Genomic DNA, 22,003 nt, shown 5'->3' on the forward strand with positions numbered 1-22,003 from the left:
GCACAATCTTTAAAATAGCTTAACTGTTCTACAAAATAATCTCCCAAGCAGTATAAGTGCTACAATTTAGGCTCGCTAACTTAAGTATATTGGCTTTCCTATTTAATGTTCAGCTTTATATGCTATTGCTAACAATAGATGCAGATCAAATGAGTGGGGATATGTTTTTCTGTCCCGATGAGAAGGGTCATTACTCTTTGGGAAAGGTCTTCATTTTGTTGTGAATTTTATTACTGACCAGAAAGAAATAATATCTGAACGCCAAAGGAATTAAATAATTGGCATTTTTCCCTCAGGCTATGGGAAGGCAACCACCTTTTACATTTTTTCTTACTATGTCAGTCAGAGCTTTCTGCCAACTTGTTCGCATTTCAAATTGCTGTTTATTATTCCCTGGATGTAAAGTGTTAGTTCGCAGCATGTAGGCGTGTGCTGTCAAATCAGCCCAGGAACAGTAACATCTCTGGGAGACAGCACTAAACCGACTGCTTTTTAGATGTCAGTATTGAATGAAGACTTTCACATTTAAAGTACTCATCAAGATAGAAAATGACACACAGAGAAAGGGGCATTGTCCTCTGGGAACATTTACTACCCGGTATTTAAGTAGAGGAGGGGACAACATCCCTAAGATCCCAGGAAATATTTGGTGCTTGAAATCAAGGGCTTGTGTCCTTAAACCCACTTGGGAGCAATGAACTATTACCTAAATATAAAGGAATAATGGGAAGGAGGGTCTTTAAGTGACAATGCCCTGGAAATATCCACATATGATAAAATAATTAACATTTCAAGTAACTATATTATTTATAGTACATATTGAGGCATGTTTATAATTTTAAAAATTCCTATAAATGTACATTTTAATTGACATCTTAAATTAAAGTAATGTTAATTGCCTACCCAGAGTGTGATTTTGAGTTCCATGAATGGGTTTAAATGACCAGTACAGGTAGACTGTCCAATGAGGTAATATGGTAGCAATTTATATGACAGCAATGAGCCTCAAGAACATCACTCCTTCCCAGCTTGCTAGGTGAAATCCTCAGACTGCACAACATTGAGGATAAGCACCTTCCTCATAATCTCTAGATAAACAGCTGTTGAACTTGGTTGGGAAGGAGGAAGGCCAGAGTAAGCAGCTTTCTGACCACCCTGCTGCTTTGGGGTACAGCTGCCAAAATACAGAGGTAAGATGGCTATTTTCATTTTCATCGATTGTGTAATTCAGTGAGAAATATGCTAGCTAAGGGAAGAACTATTACAAATATTCAAACCATGCAGCATAGCAATCATGTTTTAATAATGGACTGGAGTTGAATTTCCCAACAAAAATACAGATGACAATGAATGAGGTTGGAAGCAATATGATTTTGCAAGTTTCTTGCAGTTGGCTTATTTAGTCATATCACAGGAACTTTTTCCCCAAAACTAATATGAGATTGCACATCAAGCATACTATGGATACTTAGCATTAACAGAATAGGAATGCTAATATTTTCATCAAATTGCCTTATACCTAAGAGATTAAATTATAGAACACAATAGTCAACAACAAATGAAAATTACAGTCCCTTCCCAAGAAGAAAGCACTTTATTTTGTATAAAAGATTATAGCTAGAATAACAATGACGTTTACCAATTCTGCTTTATTGAATTCATTTTATAAATTATTTCAATAGTTTTTATCACTTAGCATCATCTAGATCAGCCTAAAGGCAAACTTTGTCATGAATATAGAGTGAGTTTTTCCTAGAGGACTTTGAACAGAATGGTGTACACATGTGAAAATAGAAAACACACATCCACTTTGCCCAATTGCCATCCTTCAGATTACCTATTTGGGATTGGGCCACCATTGTTGAATTTCGATCACAAAGTGGAGAAAATGGAAGCCCTAGTTCCGCTTCTTTGTCTCCCTGAGGAAAGAAAAGCAGAGGAGTGAAGACTTAGGTGGGGCAAACTTAAGATAATGAGCAGCCTAGGTAGCACTCCTGAAAAGCTGAGTCTTTCATTTCTTAATCCAGCACTACTTTTCTATTTATATATAAATATAACTATAAAATCAAGTACCTGAAATTTTTATTAGATGGTTTCTTTGGGAGAAGCTTCTTCAGGGGAAAATCAGAAACATTTTAAGCACCCGTACACTTTGTCCTAGTGTTACAACCCCTTGATTGTAAAGAGATTTTTGCAATTTTCAAAAGTTGGTATAAATTAATCATCTCAGCATATTATTTAGAATTTAAGTAACAATTCAACTCATGGACTTTTTTGATCCTTTTTTATTTAATGTCAAACACACCAGCAAAACTTCAGAATCAAGGTTTCGTTATTGGACAGTTTTTTTCAACTTAAATGTGTATGGACATTTGGAAATACCTTTGTGTTTACTAAGCTTTATTAAATTTCCCACAAGAAGTAATGAGGTATACCTTCACCATTCTTACATTCTTCAGACATAATTTTAATGTATTCTTCTTCGAGAAAATCAAAATCTCAGTGATTCTTTGCTATTTGCTTTTATCAAAACTAGATTAACTGCATACGTGTGTGAAAGAATTAAACATTTATGTTCGGGTTTAAGAACATGGGTTTTCAACTCCTAAAATCCAGTTAGCTACTCTGTGCAAATATTTATTCTCACAAGGTCTATCACACATTGCTGTTTTCCTTTGTATTCAAGAGGATCGTTTTATGAACGAGAGAGGATGCTTCCCTGTTCCTGTTCATTTCAAATATCTCACCATTTGAAGGAGTACTCTGAGGTCTGTATTCTTCCTAAAATGCTGGCACCTGTCTCGCATCAATCCACAACTTTGGAAGTAATGCCTGGCTCAGGACTCCATGGTTTCCTTTCAGCCCGTGATTTCCTCTAACATTTGTGAAGCCTGATCTTTATACCATATCAGTATATGGCTTTGAAGGTTTTAAGAATGTTTTCTGTGCATTCCCTTTACACCATGACTCTGATTACTGGCAGGAATTTTGAAATCAGAATTATTTGGGAAAATCAAAATACGATTCGCAGCAAAGTAGCTACAAAAGGGAAGATTTTACTACGTCATGACTTAGAGAAGATGAAATAACGGGTTCTGTGATCTCTGTCAGCAACTCCCTCAATTTATGGCATCAATTTTATTTAGAATTAATATTTATACCCATCTTCTGAATACATAGAAGAGAATTATTAATGCCATTGCCCTTGGAGTCAGGAGAGGTCACTGAATCACTGCTGTGCAAGGGGCTCTGTCACTACAAACAGGTCCCAGCATGTGCTGAACAAACTCTTACCTCTGACTTAACTTTGTCATCTTGTTCTACTCATTTTAAGATATAATGATCATAGGATCTGCCTAGTAGGATTATCTAAGATACTTTATTTGAAGCCCAAAGGTAGTGCCTAACATTTAGTGAATAGTCATTAAATTTAGCAAAGAATCATAATTCATAATAGCAACAATGTGCAGCTATGTCAATTAAAGATGTCCATGATGTCTAATGCATATCCTAGATTGTTTTAAAACAGGGGGGGACCCATTGTACTGAATTTAGCATGTAATGGAGAGGGATTGACTTTTCCCCTCCTTTTTTCCAGCATGAAATTGACATGACAAAGAATTCAACTTTTGAAACAATAATTTGTCAGCAGTGTGAGGGGTGACCTGGAATGATTAGAGGATAGCTCTTGGTCCACCAATCTAAATGAAAATGAATCTGTTGGTGTTGCTACAGGAAACCAGAGAATCTGGATAAGGTATAGATTTTGAAAACTAATATGCAATTATTTTTAACATGATAATAATAAGGTATAAGGAAAACAGTTTATCGTTGAATAACAATACCATTAATACTTTATATTAAAATATAAATAATAATAATATTGTTAAATGTAAATAAGACTACTGACAGACTTCATAGGAAACTTAGTATTAAAGATATTTATTTGGCATATGTAGATCTAATTGCCTTTTATTGATTGATTAATTATATGGTTTTATCTATTAAATGCAGTTAAGTTTCATTTAACTGTTTTTTATTGGTCAAAATGCTACTATCTGGTATTTTAAGAATACAAATTTAATAGATTTATTTTAATACTACATGGTTCTTTGGTAGTCCCCAAATTCATGAGCTAATTTTATAGATTATTGGGTGACAACATTTACATATGTGACTTAGGCATTTGACAGATATATACAGGTGGACATTCTGATAGCTGGAGTGAAGAGTTAGTGTCCTATTTTCTTCTAGTACCCTACAGCTAATTTAGAATATCAAATTTCCACTGCTAAAGCTCATTAAATGCTGAAGTACATTAATTATTCAATTTATTTATAAATATTTCAAAGTGTTATTTATTCTTTGGGATGAATAAAGGCCATGAATACAAAGTTAGTAGGGGGTCCTATAGCCAGACTATGAAGGAACTAGAAACCCAATAGGACAAGTGGGTACTTCCAAGGGTAAAGTGAAAAATATTTAAAGGAAAAGTTATATTCTTTGTATATATTTGATCAACTTTGTAGTTTTCTTTATTCCATCCCTTGATAAAGAATATATACTTTTCATCGGGATAAAATCAGGGGGTCAAAGAAATAGGTATTAAACCAAACAACAATTTATATTTTACTTGGAGTTTATGTTTTCATTTAAGGGTAATGCCTCCATAAAGCCAAAAATACACGTTTTAATATCTTAACATGTTTCTGGTGTGCACATGGTTGCAGAAGCACTAAACTCAAGTAATGAACTGGTGCCCCCTTTGAAGAGCTTATCTAATTACCTTCCCTCACTCCTTCTAAAAATGGATCCTTCTAAGTTCTCAGAAAGCCACCAAAACTGTTAAAATGTTTAATGATTATAGCAACAAACATACTCACTTTCAGTAAAATTTATGATTTGGAATAACTGCATTTTTGTGAGTATTATAAATATTTATAGAACATTATAACTCCTTGTATAACTGATGTTTATAGCACTTTCATGCTTCTTGAAACTAGCATATTTGATTTTTACATTTTAAGTTATTATCCTGGCTCATAGCTACAGTTCTTTACACTTATGCAATACTGAAGGTTGTCTCTATACAAAATCAGATCATTGGCCAAGAATGGACTGATTACTTTTTTATTACTAGGAAATACCATTTATTTTGAAATAACACACTTCATATTCTAGAAACATTGAACAAAATTAAGGGGCTTAACTGTATGTAATTTAGGGTAAATCACAGTCTTGACCTTTCCTTCCAAATAATATAATTTTCACATCATTTTTCTCCTTGTCTAACAAGGAAGCATTTATTTATAATTTTTTTTGCACTAATATAGATTTCCCCTCATGTGTCATAAAATAACTAGTTGAAGAATGGAACACTTCATTTAGTTATGTGGAACTAAGTATAAAATACAAACAAAATTTCATGGAAGTGACTATTTTTTTAAATGTGTTTTTATTATGTCAATCTAGATGTGTAAAGAGAAAAAGGATCAAAACCCATCTGCTTGCACTGGGGGTTATTCTTTGGCACCTCCCTTCCTCTTGTTGGTCTTAGTTCAAATGCACCATTATAGCAGAGGGTGGGGGCAACTGTGTGGATCCGTTGAACACTCAGAGGGGGTGCTCTGTATTTATGAATGTCACAGGCTTGTTGTGAACATGCTTTGGCAATGAGGACCTCTTTGCCTTACTACCAGTTGCTTAATCAAGAATCAGAAATAAGTGTTTCTCAGGTCTATAATTCTGAAAACAATCCTGATTTCCTCTAGCTAATTTCCATTGACTTTATAGGGAAAATCTGAAGAAGTTGCACCATGAATAGGGGTAATATTGATGGGATTTATAGAGGTGATGTAAATAGCTTGGTCTACACTGGCTTGTCCTTCAGAAATACACGGTTTTAAAAGTTCTTCATGTCTACGGAAGCCCAACTTAGAAAAATGAGCTGGGTAGATCGTCATGATCATGTTTAATTTTGTTCAAAATCTACTGAAGGAATTCCAAGTCTAATGCTTTATTCAGCAGAGTGAAAGAAAATACTTATTAGCTATTTTTTAAGTCTTGTGATTATGCTGTAAATCAAAATTCTGTTATTTGATAGTTATCTAAAGCTGAGCTTTAAGGGATTTGGGCAAAGGATACCTCAAAGTTCAACTTTAAGTAACTATCAAATAAAAAAATACTTCATAATTGATGTTTTCTAGTAACTTTACCTTGGAAAAATGTAAAACTTAAAACTGAGTTAGAGAATAACAAATACTACCAATTCTTCATATCCATGTTGTGGTTTTTAGTATATGATGCTCACTTAGATGCCTTCTATCACTGTGCTTTTCACAGTCATCCTGAGTTGGAGGCAGAATGGGTTTAAGTAAGGAGATACACAAGGGTAAAAAGGTGATGATTCCTCCACATTACTGCTGCAAAGAGGGAAAGCTAGACCTTACACTTGAGCTTTTCTCCAATTATCTCTCTATTTTGCATTATTAGTTTGACTAATACACACAAAAAATATAAAATATTTTCTTTAACAAGGGTCTAGGGATATATATCAATATATATCTATATATCTATATCTATATCTATATCTATCTCTCTCTCTATATATATATATATATATACATATATATTCAGTGGTACAGTACTGGCCTAGAATGCTTGAAGCTCTGGGTTCAATTTTCAGCACCATGAAAACAAAGCAAAAAGCAAGAAATACAAAATATTATAATCTGAAGCTAAGGATTGTGATGATTTTTGAACAGATGTACTTTGATGGGCCTCAAAACTCTAGGAAAGCCAGTGCCTCAGAAGACATGGTATTTAAATTCTTAGTGTATTTTGAAAGAATGAAGAAATACCATTTAAAATAATATCATTAAAATGCTTTTTTCACTGTTCAAAATGAGAAACCCTAGTTACCTTGACTAGACACATAGCAAGAAGGTGTCTGTCAATGCTGTGGATTTGACAAAGTGGTCGCTTCACAGATGGTTATGTGAGAATGAGCAAAAAAAAAATGCATGCCAGAATCATTGCAGTCCTGCCCATCAGTATAGAAACACAAATTCAACTTAATAGTGTAAGTCAAATACATTCAGAGAAATGCAAATGCCAAGGAAGTGGAACCATATCTATACTCAACTCCAAAGGGCTAAAGTACATAGTATGGCTAAGAATAAGTAAGGGCACTATGAGATTTATTTGGTTGAATGCAAGAAAACTTTTTACCTGTTGGAGTTATTATCATATGGTAATGTAAGTCTCTTAGAGATAAACTGGTTTTGCTTGAAAAACATATTTGTTAACACTACAAATTCATGTTGACCTTTAACTCCACATTTTCCTATTTTGCTGCATGTATTTCTGAAGGGGATTTGAAAGTCATTCAATTTCAAAAATGCAGAAAGTGAGAAATGATATTTCAATAAAAGATTCCACTATTCAGCTGGATGCAGTAGCACATGCTTGTCATCCTACCTTCTTGGAAGGCTGAGACAAGAGGATGGCAAGTTCAAGACAAGCCTAGGCAATTTAGTGAGATCTTGTATCAAAATTAAAAATAAAAAAGGCTTGGGTAACTTAGTGGTAGAGTGCCTCTGGGTTGAATCCCCAATAAAGAAGAAAAGAAGATGGCGGGGGGGGGGGGCGGGGGGAGAGGGGAGACTTCATTTTTTAAAGATCAAGTCCTAAATCAGTTATGATGAATTGGTTGATTTTCATTTTGGAAGAGATAAGGCTATGTTAGTAGAGATGGTTTGATGTTATAATCGTTCATATTAACATGAATGTGTTACTCAGTGTTGAGTTATAGGTGTTTTACCGTAAGTGTTAAGGTCATTCAGGCAAGGACTGCCCATTTCTGAACATTTTGGGGATTCATGAGTGCCTGTCATCGCCCACCAATGTCCTGTTAAAAAAACAAGCCCCCCCCCCAAATTGACACCTCCTTACTCTAGTAACACCATGTGAAAAATGCAGATAACAAATAGCATTCCAAGTGTCACAATGCTCTACCTATTCCAAGATTTAACCTTTATGTTGCGTGTGACTTAATCTCTAATAGACATCTGAGTCACAGGGTACTATGCACAGAGAATGACATAGGAGCTGAGTAGCCCTATGGAGCAATTCTCTCTACCCCTAAATTCAGATGTCAATAATCACTGTTGTCTGAAGTCTTCATTATTGCTATTAGTTACCTTTCTGTAACATTCAAGAACAGGGTGGTGAACTTAAAAAACATCTCAACTCAATTTCATTGAATTCATTACTCTGATTACTCTGTCAGGTATTCTTTGTTTGGCAATCAGTAAAACAAAGGATAATGCAGTCATGGTATTATTGGATTTTTTTTAGGACTTTAAAAAATTAAGTAATTGATGAGGAACTTTTATTATGATAGACTTTTTTAAATTGAGAAAAACTCTATGTGCAAATCTGAATTGTATAATTGTATAAATACAGAGCATTTCCATTACCCTCAGAAAGTTCCCTTAACCTCTCCCAGGGAATCCTACCCCATGTAGATACCCACTATTCTGATTTCTATAACCATAGGTTAACTGCCATTTTTGAACTTCACATAAATGATATTAAGGTTTATTACTGTTTGTTATCATTAGTCTTTTTTATTGTTGCATGATAATCCATTGTATGGCTATACTATAATTTATTTAATTCATTTGTATTTCTGATGGACATTTGGATTGTTTCTAGCATTGGGCTTTTATAAATAACACTGCTTTTATTACTCCTCTGTAATAAAAGTGAACAAGGATGCTAATTCATCTGGATTATACACAAAAGGGGTGGAAATGCTGGGACATAAGCAATGTTAAGTCTAACTTTAGTAGATGTTACAAATCAATAGTTTTCCATGGTGACTGCAATGATTTATACTCCCACCAGTGATATGTGACACTTCCATTTTTACCACGTTATTGATAACATAAAATAAAACTCCAGTTGTTCTGGTGTAGATGTAATATCTCATTGTGGTTTTCATTTGCAATTCCCCAATAAGTAAAGACAATAAGCATACTTGTCTGTACATTTTATCCACAAGTATATTTTCTTGTATGAAGTGTCTGTTCAAATTGCCATGATTTTCCTTTTTATTATTGATTTGTTAGAGTTTTTATGTAGACTCAACACAAGTTCCTGGAAAGACGCTTACAGTTCAAATATTTTCTCTATGGTCTATCTTTTCATAATGGTATTTTTGGAAGAGCATAAATATTAAATTCTGCTTTGGTCTGCTTGACCATTTTTCTCTTTGGATAATACTTTGTGTGGCTTTTCTAAAAAGTATTGGCCTTCCCCCTAGATTAGAGAGATATTTTCCTGCATTTTTCTCCAAGAGTTTATAGTTCTGGGTTCTGTTCTGTGTTAACACATGGTCCATCTTGATTTATTATTTGTGTAAAGTGTAGGTAGAAGACAAGTTTCCTTCTATCCCACACTTTTATAACTGTTGTTTCATTTCCATTTGTGAAAAGACTTCCTTTCCTCACTAGTTGTTTTGCTGCCTTTGTAGAAAATCACATATATATGGTTCTACTTCTGGAATCACTCTTCTATTTGATTGACGTATTTCTGTATCCTTATGCCAATAATACACTGTTTTGATCACTGTAGCTGTTTACTAAGTTATGTAATAAGGAAGCATGAGTTCTCCAACTTTCTTAGTCTCTTTCAAAATTGTTTTGGTTATTTCCATCGAGATTTTAGGGTCAACTTTTCAGTTTCTACCAAGAAGCCTGTTTCAATTTTTTTTAATAAGGATTATACTAAATATATTAATCAATTCTGGAAGAACTGACATCTTAGCAATATTGAGACTTTCAATCCATTAATGTGGAAACACTCTCCATTTATATAGGTCTTTAAAGTTTTTCTCTCAACAATATTTTGTGGTTTTCTTCATAGGGGTTTTACATGCATTTAATTAAATGTATTCTCAAGTATTTTATTATCTTATTCTCTCATAATATCGCTTTTTAAATTTCATTTTCAACTTGCTACTCTCATTTACTACAACTGATCCTACAATTCTGATAAACTCATTTGTTAATTCCAGGGGCTTTTGTAAATTTCTTAAAGTGTTTCATGCAGATGCTCATGTTTCTGCAAATTTTGCTTATTTTTAATCTAATCTATTTATTTTATTTTAGCACCTTATCGCACTAGCTAGAACTTCAAATGCAATATTGAATAGAAGTGTTTGGAGTAGATATCTTGATCTTAGTATAAAAATGTTCAATATCTCACCAGGAAGTGTTACATTAAGGTTTCCTATTTCTTATTTGCTGAGAGTTTTTATAATTAATGTTTGTTGAATTTTGTCAAAGGCATCCTGTGCCTTTAAGAATGATATAATTGTTTTTCCTTTTTTCTTTTAAGATGGTGAATCATTTTAACTGATTTTTGAATATTCAACTTACTCAAGTCATGATATGTGCTCACTTACTACGTTGCTGAATTGTATTTGTTAATATTTTAAGGACTTTTCTATCTAGTTTCATGACATGATTGGTGGTGTAATTTTCTTTATTTGAAGACTTTTTCAGGTTTTCTTAGGGGTTATGCTGCCAATTTTCCCTTTTTTCTCTGTCATGAAAAAAATTGTGTAAGACAGGCCTTATTTCTCCCTGAAGTGTTTGATAATTTACCATCTTTTACCTGAATTGAGTACTACTAATGGAAATCAGAATTAAGAATTAAAGTCATCTTAGCCTGAGGTTTTATTCATGGGAAGAGTTACATTATAAATTCAATTTTTAAAAATAGATAAATGAATATTCAGATTATAATTTTTCTTATGTCTGTTTTAATAATTTATATCTTTCAAAGAATTTGACAATTTTATCTATGTTGTCAATTTTATTGGCATAGATTGTGCATAATATTTCTTATCTTTTTGACATATGTAAGATATATAGTAATATTCCCTCTTCCTTTATAAATTTTTTTCTCTTTTTGAACCTACAACTAATTTCAGAAAAATCAACACATACCTTTATAATTCTTGTTATTATTATTTTTCTTTGGTTATTTTATTGATTTTTGCTTTTATATTTATTATCTCCTTCCATCAATTTATTTTGGTTTAATTTTCTTAAGTTTTTCTAGCTTCACAAAGTATCTTTTTTTCTAATACGGAAAGCATTTAATGGTTTAAAATTTCCTCTATTCACTGTTTTAGTTTCATTCAACAACTTTTCCCTTTTCGTTTTCATGACCATTCAATTTTAAATATTTAAAATTTTCTTATCAACCTGACCAAAATCATTTTATCTCTTCATGTTTTCATCTTTTCATCTCTAATATAAGAGAGATAGTTTTAAGCTCTCTAAGGTCTCTTTAGATTTACCATTTTCTGATTACTGATTGGTTGAGTGTACAAAAATTATAATTTTTAATTGACCATAGCAGGCAATTGCCTTTTAGGATGTGGTATATTTTAACATTTATTCTATTTTTTATATGCATAAAATATTAAAATATTTTTCTCAAGTTGTTTTTAATATAAAAATATTTGAATTTGGTGTGGTCACTCAGTAATTTTATCTAGGACTATTCAGTGCTATTTCAAATAAAACATAGCTATCAACAATGGGAGACAGAAAACATTCATTCAAGTATAGCAATATATTCGGTGTTTATATCTTCAGAATAAATATTCAATCGATGAATAAACATTCTAAGTAAAGAACTATGCTGAGAATAAAATAATTTGAAAATACAGAAATAAAAGAGCTTTTCTAAACAGAGCTATGGTATCATAAAGAAACAACTGGTCTTCATTTCTGGTTTCTGGAACAGAGCTTCAAAAACCTATGGTTGTTGTGTTCATGAAGACAACTCATGATGGACCCTGTCGTTAGCTTCAGGATGGGGGCTGATCACCAAAGAGAGCAACCAAATGATTAAGGAGTTGGAACTTTGGGTCAGTCTGACCTTCTGGTGGGGGAAGGGGCACATGGACAATGATTTAATCAATCATGCTATATAATGAAACCCTGATAAATATTCTGGTTACTGAAACTCAGTGGAGCTTCCTGATAAGTGAACACACTGATAAGACAAGAGGATGGCACAATTTAATCCATCTATCGACTACATGTATGCTCCATGACTGGGACACTCCCAGACCTTTCCCTAAACATTACTTTATTTGACTATTATTGAGTTGTATCCTGTAATTTTAAGATTAGCTCTTTTCTTCAGTCCATGAGCTATTCTAACGAATTATCAAATATAAAATGGGTTGCAAGAGACACTGAACTTAGAACTGGCTGGTCAGAAGAGCTGGTGTCCTACAGCCCCACTTGTGGCTAGCATCTGAAGTAGACCAGTCTTGTAGAAGACTGAGCCTTTAACTTGTAGGATTTGAGGTTGACTTTGAGTGGTTAGCATCACATTGTATTTTATGTGCTAAAGGGGGCACACAGGAATGATGGACAGAAAAGAGACATGTAAATGTAAAATGTAAATACTTGTAGCAGAGAATACCAGCCATCCTCTATCTCCAGCCTTCTCACATAATAATATTTTTTGTTGTTTTAATTAGGCATGTGTTCACACAGCTAAAAACTGTATTTCTCTGCCTCTGCTGCAGCTAGGCACATATGACTAAATTCTAGCCAACAAGATGTATAAAGAAGTGGCATATATCCTCCCTTTGCCCTTCCATTAAGAAAGCTGTTTGCTCTCTGTCCTGGCACTTCTCTCTTAACAGCAGATTCCAATTATAATCTGTTTGTTTCTTTCCTTCCCAAGCCTGGCACCTGAGATCTAAGACTTGACGCTCTTTAAAAGATGTATTATACTACACAGGATTATTTAGCATACTTATCTAAAAGATTAATAAATTCTTTGAATATCCACAAGAATGTGTCATGCCAATTGATGATACTTAGTCACAAGCTCTGGATTCTGTAGAGAAGGTGTATGAAAAAAATGCACAGTCACTATTTCCAAAATTATTTGCAAAGAGTATGAAAGAGACACCTGCAGGAAAAATTCCTCCATTAGGGCCATGGTCCACTTGTAATGCAGCTTCCAGGATTTGGCTGGGTGACTGATGTCTGCTGCATGGAGAATCAGGGACATGGTTTTGGCTCTGTCAATTCTGTCAAAGAAAGGACATGCTCAAATTATCAGAACAAACCAACCAATTAATCTTTTCTGAGTCCAAGTTCATGGTACTTTAATGTGACAAAAGAAAATAACCTACCCTTCGGGCTGCTGCAAACTGCTTCTTATATTTTTAATTTGCTGGAAGTGACCTGACATGTCGGTGGATAAAACCATTTCGATCACTAAGTTCCGAAGATCCCTGCAGAGGCATCAAAAGAATAATAGTTTCAATTGGCCATTTATTGGTCTTGTATAGAACCTTTCCATAAGTATTACTATTCTTATATTTGCCTAGTGGATATGAGCACAAAAGTTGCTGCTCTTTAAATATAAAAGTGCTCACAAAGGTTCGACATTATTTTTGCCCATTGATTCTTAGGGATTTAAGAAGTTAGTGGCAGAATGATGTATGAATAATAGTGTGATATGCCTCTCCTTCTCACCTCACGGGCTTCTTCACAACTTATAATTTCTAAAGTCTTATTTTTCTATCCAAAAGAATCTCTGGCTATTTTAATGAGACACTAATTTAAATATAATTTTTGAATGCTTTAGAAGTAAAACATGTAGCTCAGGGGGGCTTGAGACCATTCTAAATCCAAACTGATAGTTCAATATGTTAGGGAAGAGATGGGGAGAGAGGGGCATGGATTCTCAAGATACTCTCTGTTGCTTCCTTGTTTTGCATCTTTTTAAAATTAGTACTATTAATAAAAGCAATATTATTTATCCATATTTATTCAGTCCATGTTGCAATTGCTTTGTAGGTACATTAAGACATTTAATCCTCATACATTTGAGGGAGTATCAATATTTTCCATTGGAAGAGCCTGAACCATTTGTTTAGTAGATGGCTGATAAAGGATGCAACCTGGTTCTCACTCCAAAGCTGGCACCTGGACCACTGCCTGACTACTGTGCCAACTTCCCATCAGAAGAACTCCAAAGAGGTCAAGATGTGAAAGTAAGTCAAAATTCTGTTTAAGATTTTGGGACCTGATTTTCCATTATGTAGAGCAGTCGGCACTATTGAAATGTTCAGCCAAGATGGTGACCAATACAGTGACCATATCACAAAGCCTGTTCATGAAAAACTCATTCTCACAGTAAGTGGGGAATGAGCCACTCCCGCAAAGTCTTGCATAATCCACAATTCTTTGTTTGCTCTGTAGAGTTAGGTAAAAAGTCACTTATACAGAAAACCATATTTTGTTTGCAATCTTTGGTGTGGCCAGCAGAGTAGGCTAAATCAAGGTGTGGAGTAAATCTGAATTATGATCTTGCATCAGAGATATTTTAACTAAAGATGTTATTGTTGGATGATGTATTTTCAAAAGCAACCACATATTGGATTTGTTTTAAATTATGCGTACTCCATTCAATCAGATTTTCAGAGGTAGAAATAAATATTCTGCTATTATTTATAATATTGAACAGCTTGCTTAGAATACTGAAATACGAAGGGAAAATAAGCTATTGAAGGTAGATTCTAAAACTATTCTCAGTTACATTTTTTTTATATGATTTTGTGACAAGATCATATTAGAATAGCAACTGAACAAAATATTTATATTCACTAAGAAAAATAAGACTAAAATTTTGTGAAATGTATAGAACCTAATAATGTATTGTGCTTTGCAGATAAGTGATCAGTAAATGCCTAGTATTATGTCAATAAACCAGGCAAAAGAATACATCAGGGAAATATTTCTTAATTTATGAATTTTTGCCCAAAATTTAAATTAATGTGATTGTACCTTACTAAAATTACCTTAAGAAATAAATAGACATTTAGAGCAAAAATCTATAGGTCTTTAAGAAGATATCCATATTTTAATTCTCAGGGAAATGTTATCAAGGTTATAGAAGAAAAATCAATCTTTGGGGTTTTTTGGAAAGTATTTAATCTATTAAATTCTATAGTCCATATGATACACATACTATTTGTTAACAATAATTTTGTAAAACATTTAATTAGCAAGAGTCTGAGAAGTTGTTGACAAGAAATTTACCAGATATTATCACAATAAACTATCAGAATAAATTATTGAAGATGGTAAAGAACAAAATATAGAAAATAAAATCACACTGAAAGAACAAAAGAGTCAACTTTGAGAGAAAGGAGATTAACTCAAAGGGGTAATAAGAATAAAAATTATTATCAATATTACCTTTGAGAATGAAAACCACTGAGGAAAACTAACACACTACCTGTAATTAATCTCTCTCTCGGATCTTAGGAAACTGGTTTGCCTGCTTCTCTTTGCCCAGCTGTTCTCCACATAACCCAGCTGTAGTCACTTTAAAATTCTTGTACAGTTAAATCCTGGCCTTCCTAGGCTGGAGTCCTCTTAGGCTAGTTTCTTACAGAATAGAATGAAAAGCCCGAATGGGATGCCCAAACACTGTTCCTCTTTTCCCACCTTATGGAATTTTCTACAACTGCAAATGGAGCCCATGTTTCTGGAATTGACCTAGAATATACAGAAAGCTTTGGAAATTTGAAAATGTAGCTTTAGGAGACTAGGGCTCATTTGAAACCCTAAATTTAACTTTTCTGATTTGCTTTTGTTTAAAGTCCATTCTTAATGGCAGGCATGACACCCTTTTTTTTTCTTTACATTTTTCTTTAATTTGTTATAAGAGCAAAAATAAAAACCAAAATCCTTTGATACTTACATTTGAGTGGGAGCCTTCTGCCATCCATTTATTATCTTTTAATAAGATCTTTATTATGGATAAACATGGGCTTTTAAAAATATATAAACATAATATAAAATGAGGAACATACATTAAAAAGATTTTATGTTGATCTGAAATTTCTGTTTAACTTTTAAAAATTCATTGGCTAAATCTGACAATCCAAAATCAAGCAAAGGGAAGATAACAACCAAAGGATAAAAAGATAGAAAGGTTATGTGGAGTAGTAGGGTTGGATTTATTATTTTTCTCTGCGTGGAATCTAGTGTCACTATATCATATATATAGAAAGAATGAATATGATGCTAACATGTTTAATTTATGTAAGACCAGCTATTAGCACAAATTGAGCAGAGCTCCACTGAAATGCATAATTATGCATCTTAAAGTATTTATTGTGTGATGTGTAGTCTTACATATGTGTATGGATAAATAATTGATCTGGAAATATTTCAGATACATCAAACAGAGCCTGACTCCTGAACAAAGTCCTCCAGGTACAAATCCTTCTTAGAGTCGTCCAGTCAACAGTAACTGAGTTTGTAATATGAGGAAGGCATTGATTTTTAGAGTTTTTTTTCACTTTAAACCACATAATTTATCCTTTTTCTGAAATTAAATTCCCTTTAGGTTTCCTTTGAAACTCACCTCCAGTCATCTTTAGATAAGTTTATCAAGATATTCATTTCCTCCTCTTGCATAAGTCGATAAGCAGCACTCACATGGTGATTCTCGAGGACAGACCGATCATTATATAAAATGGCAACATCTGACCTAAAGATAAAAAGAAAATGCCCAGGAAAGGATTTATTTATACTTCATGGATGTCTAATAAAAAATACTCAAGTTTCAAGTCATCTCACCAGTAAACATAATTGAACACATAAAATTATAGAAATATTGTTTCCATTTTTTAAAACTGTACTGTTTTAAAATTAAATATAAAAATGAATTATATATTTATTTTTTAAAGCAGATTTAGGTTCATGGAAAATTGCAGAAGTTACAAAGATTTCTCACATACTTTCTGCCTTCACACATATATCAATATCACCCAATTGAGGAACTTGCACTGACACATCACCACATCATCAGTATCATCACAGTTTATCTTGTGTGTGATTCATTCCTAATTTCCTAAATTGTTTTGGTTTAAAGAAAGGTATGATGACTCATATCTACCATTTTAGTATCATATAGAGTTGTTCAATTGCCCTAAAACCCATCTGTATTCCACCTATCATCCTTCTCTGCTCCCAACCCCTGGAAAACACTCATTTCTTTATTGTCTCTGTAGGTTTGCCTTTTCCAAAATGTTATAAAGTTTGAATCATATAGTACATTGTCTGGTTAGATTATTTCCTTTCACTACTAATATGTGTATATGTTTCCTCCATTTCTTTTTAGAGGGTGAAAGCTCTTCTCTTTTAAGCTTCAAATCATGTTCATTTTCCTGAGATACCACATTTATTTAGCTAATCACCTACTGAGGGAAAACTTGGTTGTATCCAAGATTTGGCAATTTGAATAAAATTTCTATAAACATCTGTGTTCAGGGTTTGGTGTGGAATTCAGTTTTCAACTTTTTAGATAAATTCCAAGGAGTGTTAACTCCTGGATCCTTTGGCAAGTGTAGGTTCAGTTTTGTAAGAAACTGTCAAACTGTCTTCCAAGATGGCTGCACCATTTTGTGTCCCACCAGCAATGAGTAAAAGTTCCTGTGGTTCCACCACTTCACCAGCATTTGGTGTTTTCAGTGTTTTGGATTTGCCTCAGTCTAACAGGTATATAGTGGTATCTCATTGTTGTTTCAATTTGCATTTCTTGAAGGTATATGATGGGGAGCATCTTTTAAATGCTTATTTGTTGTTGATCTTTTCCAAGATGTCTGATAAAATCTCTGGCTCATGTTTAATCAAGTTATTTATATTCTTATTGTTGAGTTTTAAATATTTGTATATTTTGGATAATAGTCCTTCATTAAATATATCTTTTGCAAATATTTTCTCCCAGCCTCTGGCTTGTCTTTTTATTCTCTTAACAGTATCTGACAGACCATGAGTTTTTACTTTTAATGAAGTCTAACATTATTAGTTCTCCCATGAATTGTGCCTTTGGTGTTGTATTTAAAGTCATTACTAAATCCAAGTTCATCTAGATTTGCTGCTACGTTATCTTGCAGGAATTTTATTGTTCTATGTTTACATTTAGGACTATGATCCTTTCTAAGTTAACCTTTGTAAAGGGTAGCAAGTCTGTATCTTAGTACATTTTGTGTTACAATAAGAGAATGCTTGAGAATGAGTAATTATTAAAGAATATAAATTTATTTTTCATAGCCAAGAAGTTCAAGATGAAGATGTTGTTACCTGGTGAATATGTTCTTGCTGCATTATCACATGGTAGAAGGCATCACATGGTGGAAGACCAAAACAGCCCAGACAGCAACCTTAGGTCTTTTATCTTCATAAAGATAAAAAACCTTATGACCTAATATTTCCCATTAGGCTTCACATCCCCAGATGGTTGCACTGAGGATTAAGTTTCCAACACATGAATTCTACGGGACACATTTAGACCATAACAGTCAATGTCTGCCTTTGTCTATGTCTATGTCTACATATGTATCTGTATCTGAATCTATATATTTGCACACAAATGTCTAGTTTCCCTAACACCATTTATTGAAAAGTTATCTCTGCTCCATTGTACTGTCCTTATTAAATTTTCATGGGTGCATTTTGGGGCTTTATATTCTATTCCATTTGTCTATTTGTCTATCCATTTGTCTATTTGTCTATTCTATCACTAGTACCATACTGTCTTGATTACTGCAGCTTTGTAGAAAGTCTTGACATAAGGTGGTGCCAATCCTCCAGATTTGTTCCCCTTTATTATTATGTTGGATATTCGGAATCTTTTTCTTCTACCTTACAAACTTCAGTATCACTTTGAAAATATCCACACAATAACTTCCTGAGATTTTAATTGGGATTGCATTGAATCTATAGATCAAGTTGGGAAGAAAGCATATCTTTAAGTCTCTCCATCCATGAACATTGATTATCTCTCCATTTATTTTTTTTTTCATCAGAGTTTTAGAATTTTCTTTATGTAGAACTTCTATGTACTCTGAGAGATTTAAAACTACTACTTCAATTTGCGGATGCTAATACAGATGCTATTATGCTTTTCAATTTCAAATTCCACTTGTTCATTGCTGGCATACAAGTAAACAACTGACTCAGAATGGATCATGATCTATTAACATTGTGTCCTGAAACCCCACTATAATCACTTTTAATTCCAGGGTTGTTTTTTGTTGTTGTCATTTTGTGATTGTGGTTCTTTCAGATTTTCTACATAGCCAATCATATCATCAGCAAACAGAGATAGTTATTTCTTTCTTTCCAATCAGTATACCCTTTTCCCCTTTTCTTGTCTTATTGATTTAGTCAGGACTTGCAGGATGATGTTAAAAGTCAGTGATGAAAAGGATCCAGTCTGTCTTGATGCTGATCTTAGTAGGATAGTTTCAAGTTTCTTATCATTAAGTATGATGTTAGCTGTAGGTTTTTCACGGGTGGTCTTTTTTCCTAATTTATTTGTTTACATTTTAAGTTGACCAGTAAAAATTGTATATGTTTATAATTTAGAACATCATGTTTTGAAGTCAGTATACATTGTGGAATGGGTGGATTGAATTAATTACCATTCTACATTACCTTAAATATAATTTTGTGGTGAAAATATTTAAAATCTAAATCTATTCTCTTAGAAATTTCCAAGAATACAATACATTGTTATGAACTATAACTGTAATGTTATACATTATACAGTAGATCTCTGGAGGGGCTGGTGATGTAGCTCCGTGGTAAAGCGCTTGCTTAGCATGCACAGGCCCTGGGTTCAATCTCTAGCACCACAATAACTAAGTAAATAAATTAATAAATAAGTAAATATGTAAAATAGACCATTTGAGCATATTCCTCCTCTCTGACTAAATTTTATATCCTTTTAACAACATCTATGTAACTGGTCAACTCATCCCTTGGTAACCACTTTAGGAAATATTCTTTATCAAGTTGAGGAAATTTCCCTCTATTCCTAGTTTACTGAGTTTTAATCATAAATGAGTGTTGGATTTTGTCGAAAATACTTTTCCTGAATCTATTGAAGTGATCATGTGATTTTTCTTTTTTGGTTCTTGATATAATGAAAACATTAATTGAATTTTCAGTGTTGACAGGCTTGAGTACCTTGGATTAATTCCCATTTGGTCATGTTTCTTATTTTCTTTTTAATTACCATAGTTTAAATAAATTTATACCTTTAACCTTTAAATTTATAATCCAATAACCTATGAGATAATCTAAATCTGCCACAAGAAAAAAATTACCTCACATTCTCAGTCAGAGAGTGGTTAAGTCCTTTGTATCTGAATGATTATCACCCTCATTTCTTTGAACTAAAAGTACTTTGGGTAGGTAGTGGTGATCTGTGTGAAAATCATTTGGTCTATTTGTGAATCTAGTTTTTTCTCCCTTACTATGTTGTGATTAAATCTGAATATTATGGATTCTTTTACTTTGAATTAAGAAGAAAAATCACTTGAAGTGTATATTTCTCCACCAATTCATAATAGAAACATATTATTTTCAAAATGATGAATTCATCAAGGAAAGTTTTTTAATTTTTTTGCCTGCCTATATTGCCATGTAACTTGATCATCAAATAACTACTTTAAGTTACACTAATCAATTGGTTGTTCTAGCATAAAGCATAAAATATTCCAAGCATTCTCAGTTCTATATAATATAGCCTTTGGTTCTCTATCCTCTGCCCTCCTAGATTGCTACATCACCTACAGGTATGCAATGCACACAGAATGACTATGTTCAGTATTTTAAAATGATAACTCATTCATTTAAGTTGACACAGTGGAAGTAGACAGCAAAAATATTTGAAGAAAATCAAGTTAAGCCCTATAGCAACTTTGCTTCCATTTCCCCTAACACCCAGTCCCTTGCATGCTTCTCCTTTCTGCTTGAAGCACTTGTTGTCCAGTGAAAAATGCCTTACTCAAGACAGACCATTTCAGGCTTTTTTGGTGGGTGGAGTCCTAGGTATAGTCTAACCTTTCCCCTGCCACTGTCCTAAAAAGACAAAATCAAAAAATATCTAAAATTACCCGCAAAATAAAACAAAAAGTTGGGTTGCTATGCAAGGTGATATGTATGTTAAGTTACTTCATAATAGTGACTATTTCACTATCCATATGTATTACATAAATATTGCTGTATATCTTATATATACACAATAATATTTATTTTTTAAATAATAAAGAACTACATAAATTCAGTATGTGCTGCTAACAATCTATTCAAGATCTGTGTCTAACAGTCTTCCATATAAACAAAGCTTCATTACTAATCCCACATAAAAGAAGCGTCCTCTCAGGCAATAGAATGATTTCTCTTTCTGTTTCTAACACTATAATAAAGGTGATGCCGCATATATATTGAGCTTATAGCACATATCTTCAACATAGACTTCTTTTAGTAATCTTAGTTAAGGCTGAAAAATCCCTTACTGATAATCATAACAATAAAGAGCAAGCGACTAGGAAAGCATACATGTAACCTGGTTGAAGAGGTCAATAAGTAGATCTTGACTGAGTAAAATACCATGGGCATTTCCAGTAAAATACCATGAGTATTTCCTGAGATCATAGGAAAAAGTGATGTTCCAATGATTTCATTTGTGTCTCATGGACCCAAATGCAGCTATAGCAACCTTGTCAGGGTTATGGTTTAATATGGCTCAAAGCATCACATGTCTCTCCCATTCAGAAATAAGGAAAGATACTGTTTTTGAACCAGATTTAATTGTAAGAAGTGTGCAAGATTTTGTCTCATAAATTCAACAAGAATGCTGAGAATACAACATGGTCTTAATATTTGAGATGGTCTTTAGCTGCTAAGAAAAGAACAAGACTATAAGCAACATTCAGTATCCATGGTAACATGTAGCTCCACATTTTCTGTTCATGAAGAGGAAATTATTTCCATTTATTTACACTTTCAAGGATTTCATGCATTATACTATCTGTATTGAACTCAAATCTCACCTGGCTTGATGTTTTAAATTACTTTTCAGT

At 33.1% G+C, this 22,003-nt stretch overlaps 1 protein-coding gene across 3 annotated transcripts in view; it reads right to left on the minus strand.

The window, feature by feature from the left end:
• Positions 1–22,003, minus strand: part of PDE1A (phosphodiesterase 1A) — a 287,285-nt gene that overhangs the window by 71,413 nt on the left and 193,869 nt on the right. For all 3 annotated transcript variants that reach the window (XM_081262263.1, XM_081262265.1, XM_081262264.1), the window contains exons 8-11: positions 16,492–16,617; positions 13,241–13,342; positions 13,015–13,135; positions 1,838–1,919 (exon numbers count right to left, since the gene is read on the minus strand). In XM_081262263.1, coding sequence (XP_081118389.1) covers positions 1,838–1,919; positions 13,015–13,135; positions 13,241–13,342; positions 16,492–16,617 — 431 coding nt within the window. The remainder of the gene's footprint in view (positions 1–1,837; positions 1,920–13,014; positions 13,136–13,240; positions 13,343–16,491; positions 16,618–22,003) is intronic.

Source organism: Spermophilus citellus (genome assembly GCF_964194105.1).
Source record: "Spermophilus citellus genome assembly, chromosome: 11".
Classification (NCBI taxonomy): domain Eukaryota; kingdom Metazoa; phylum Chordata; class Mammalia; order Rodentia; family Sciuridae; genus Spermophilus; species Spermophilus citellus.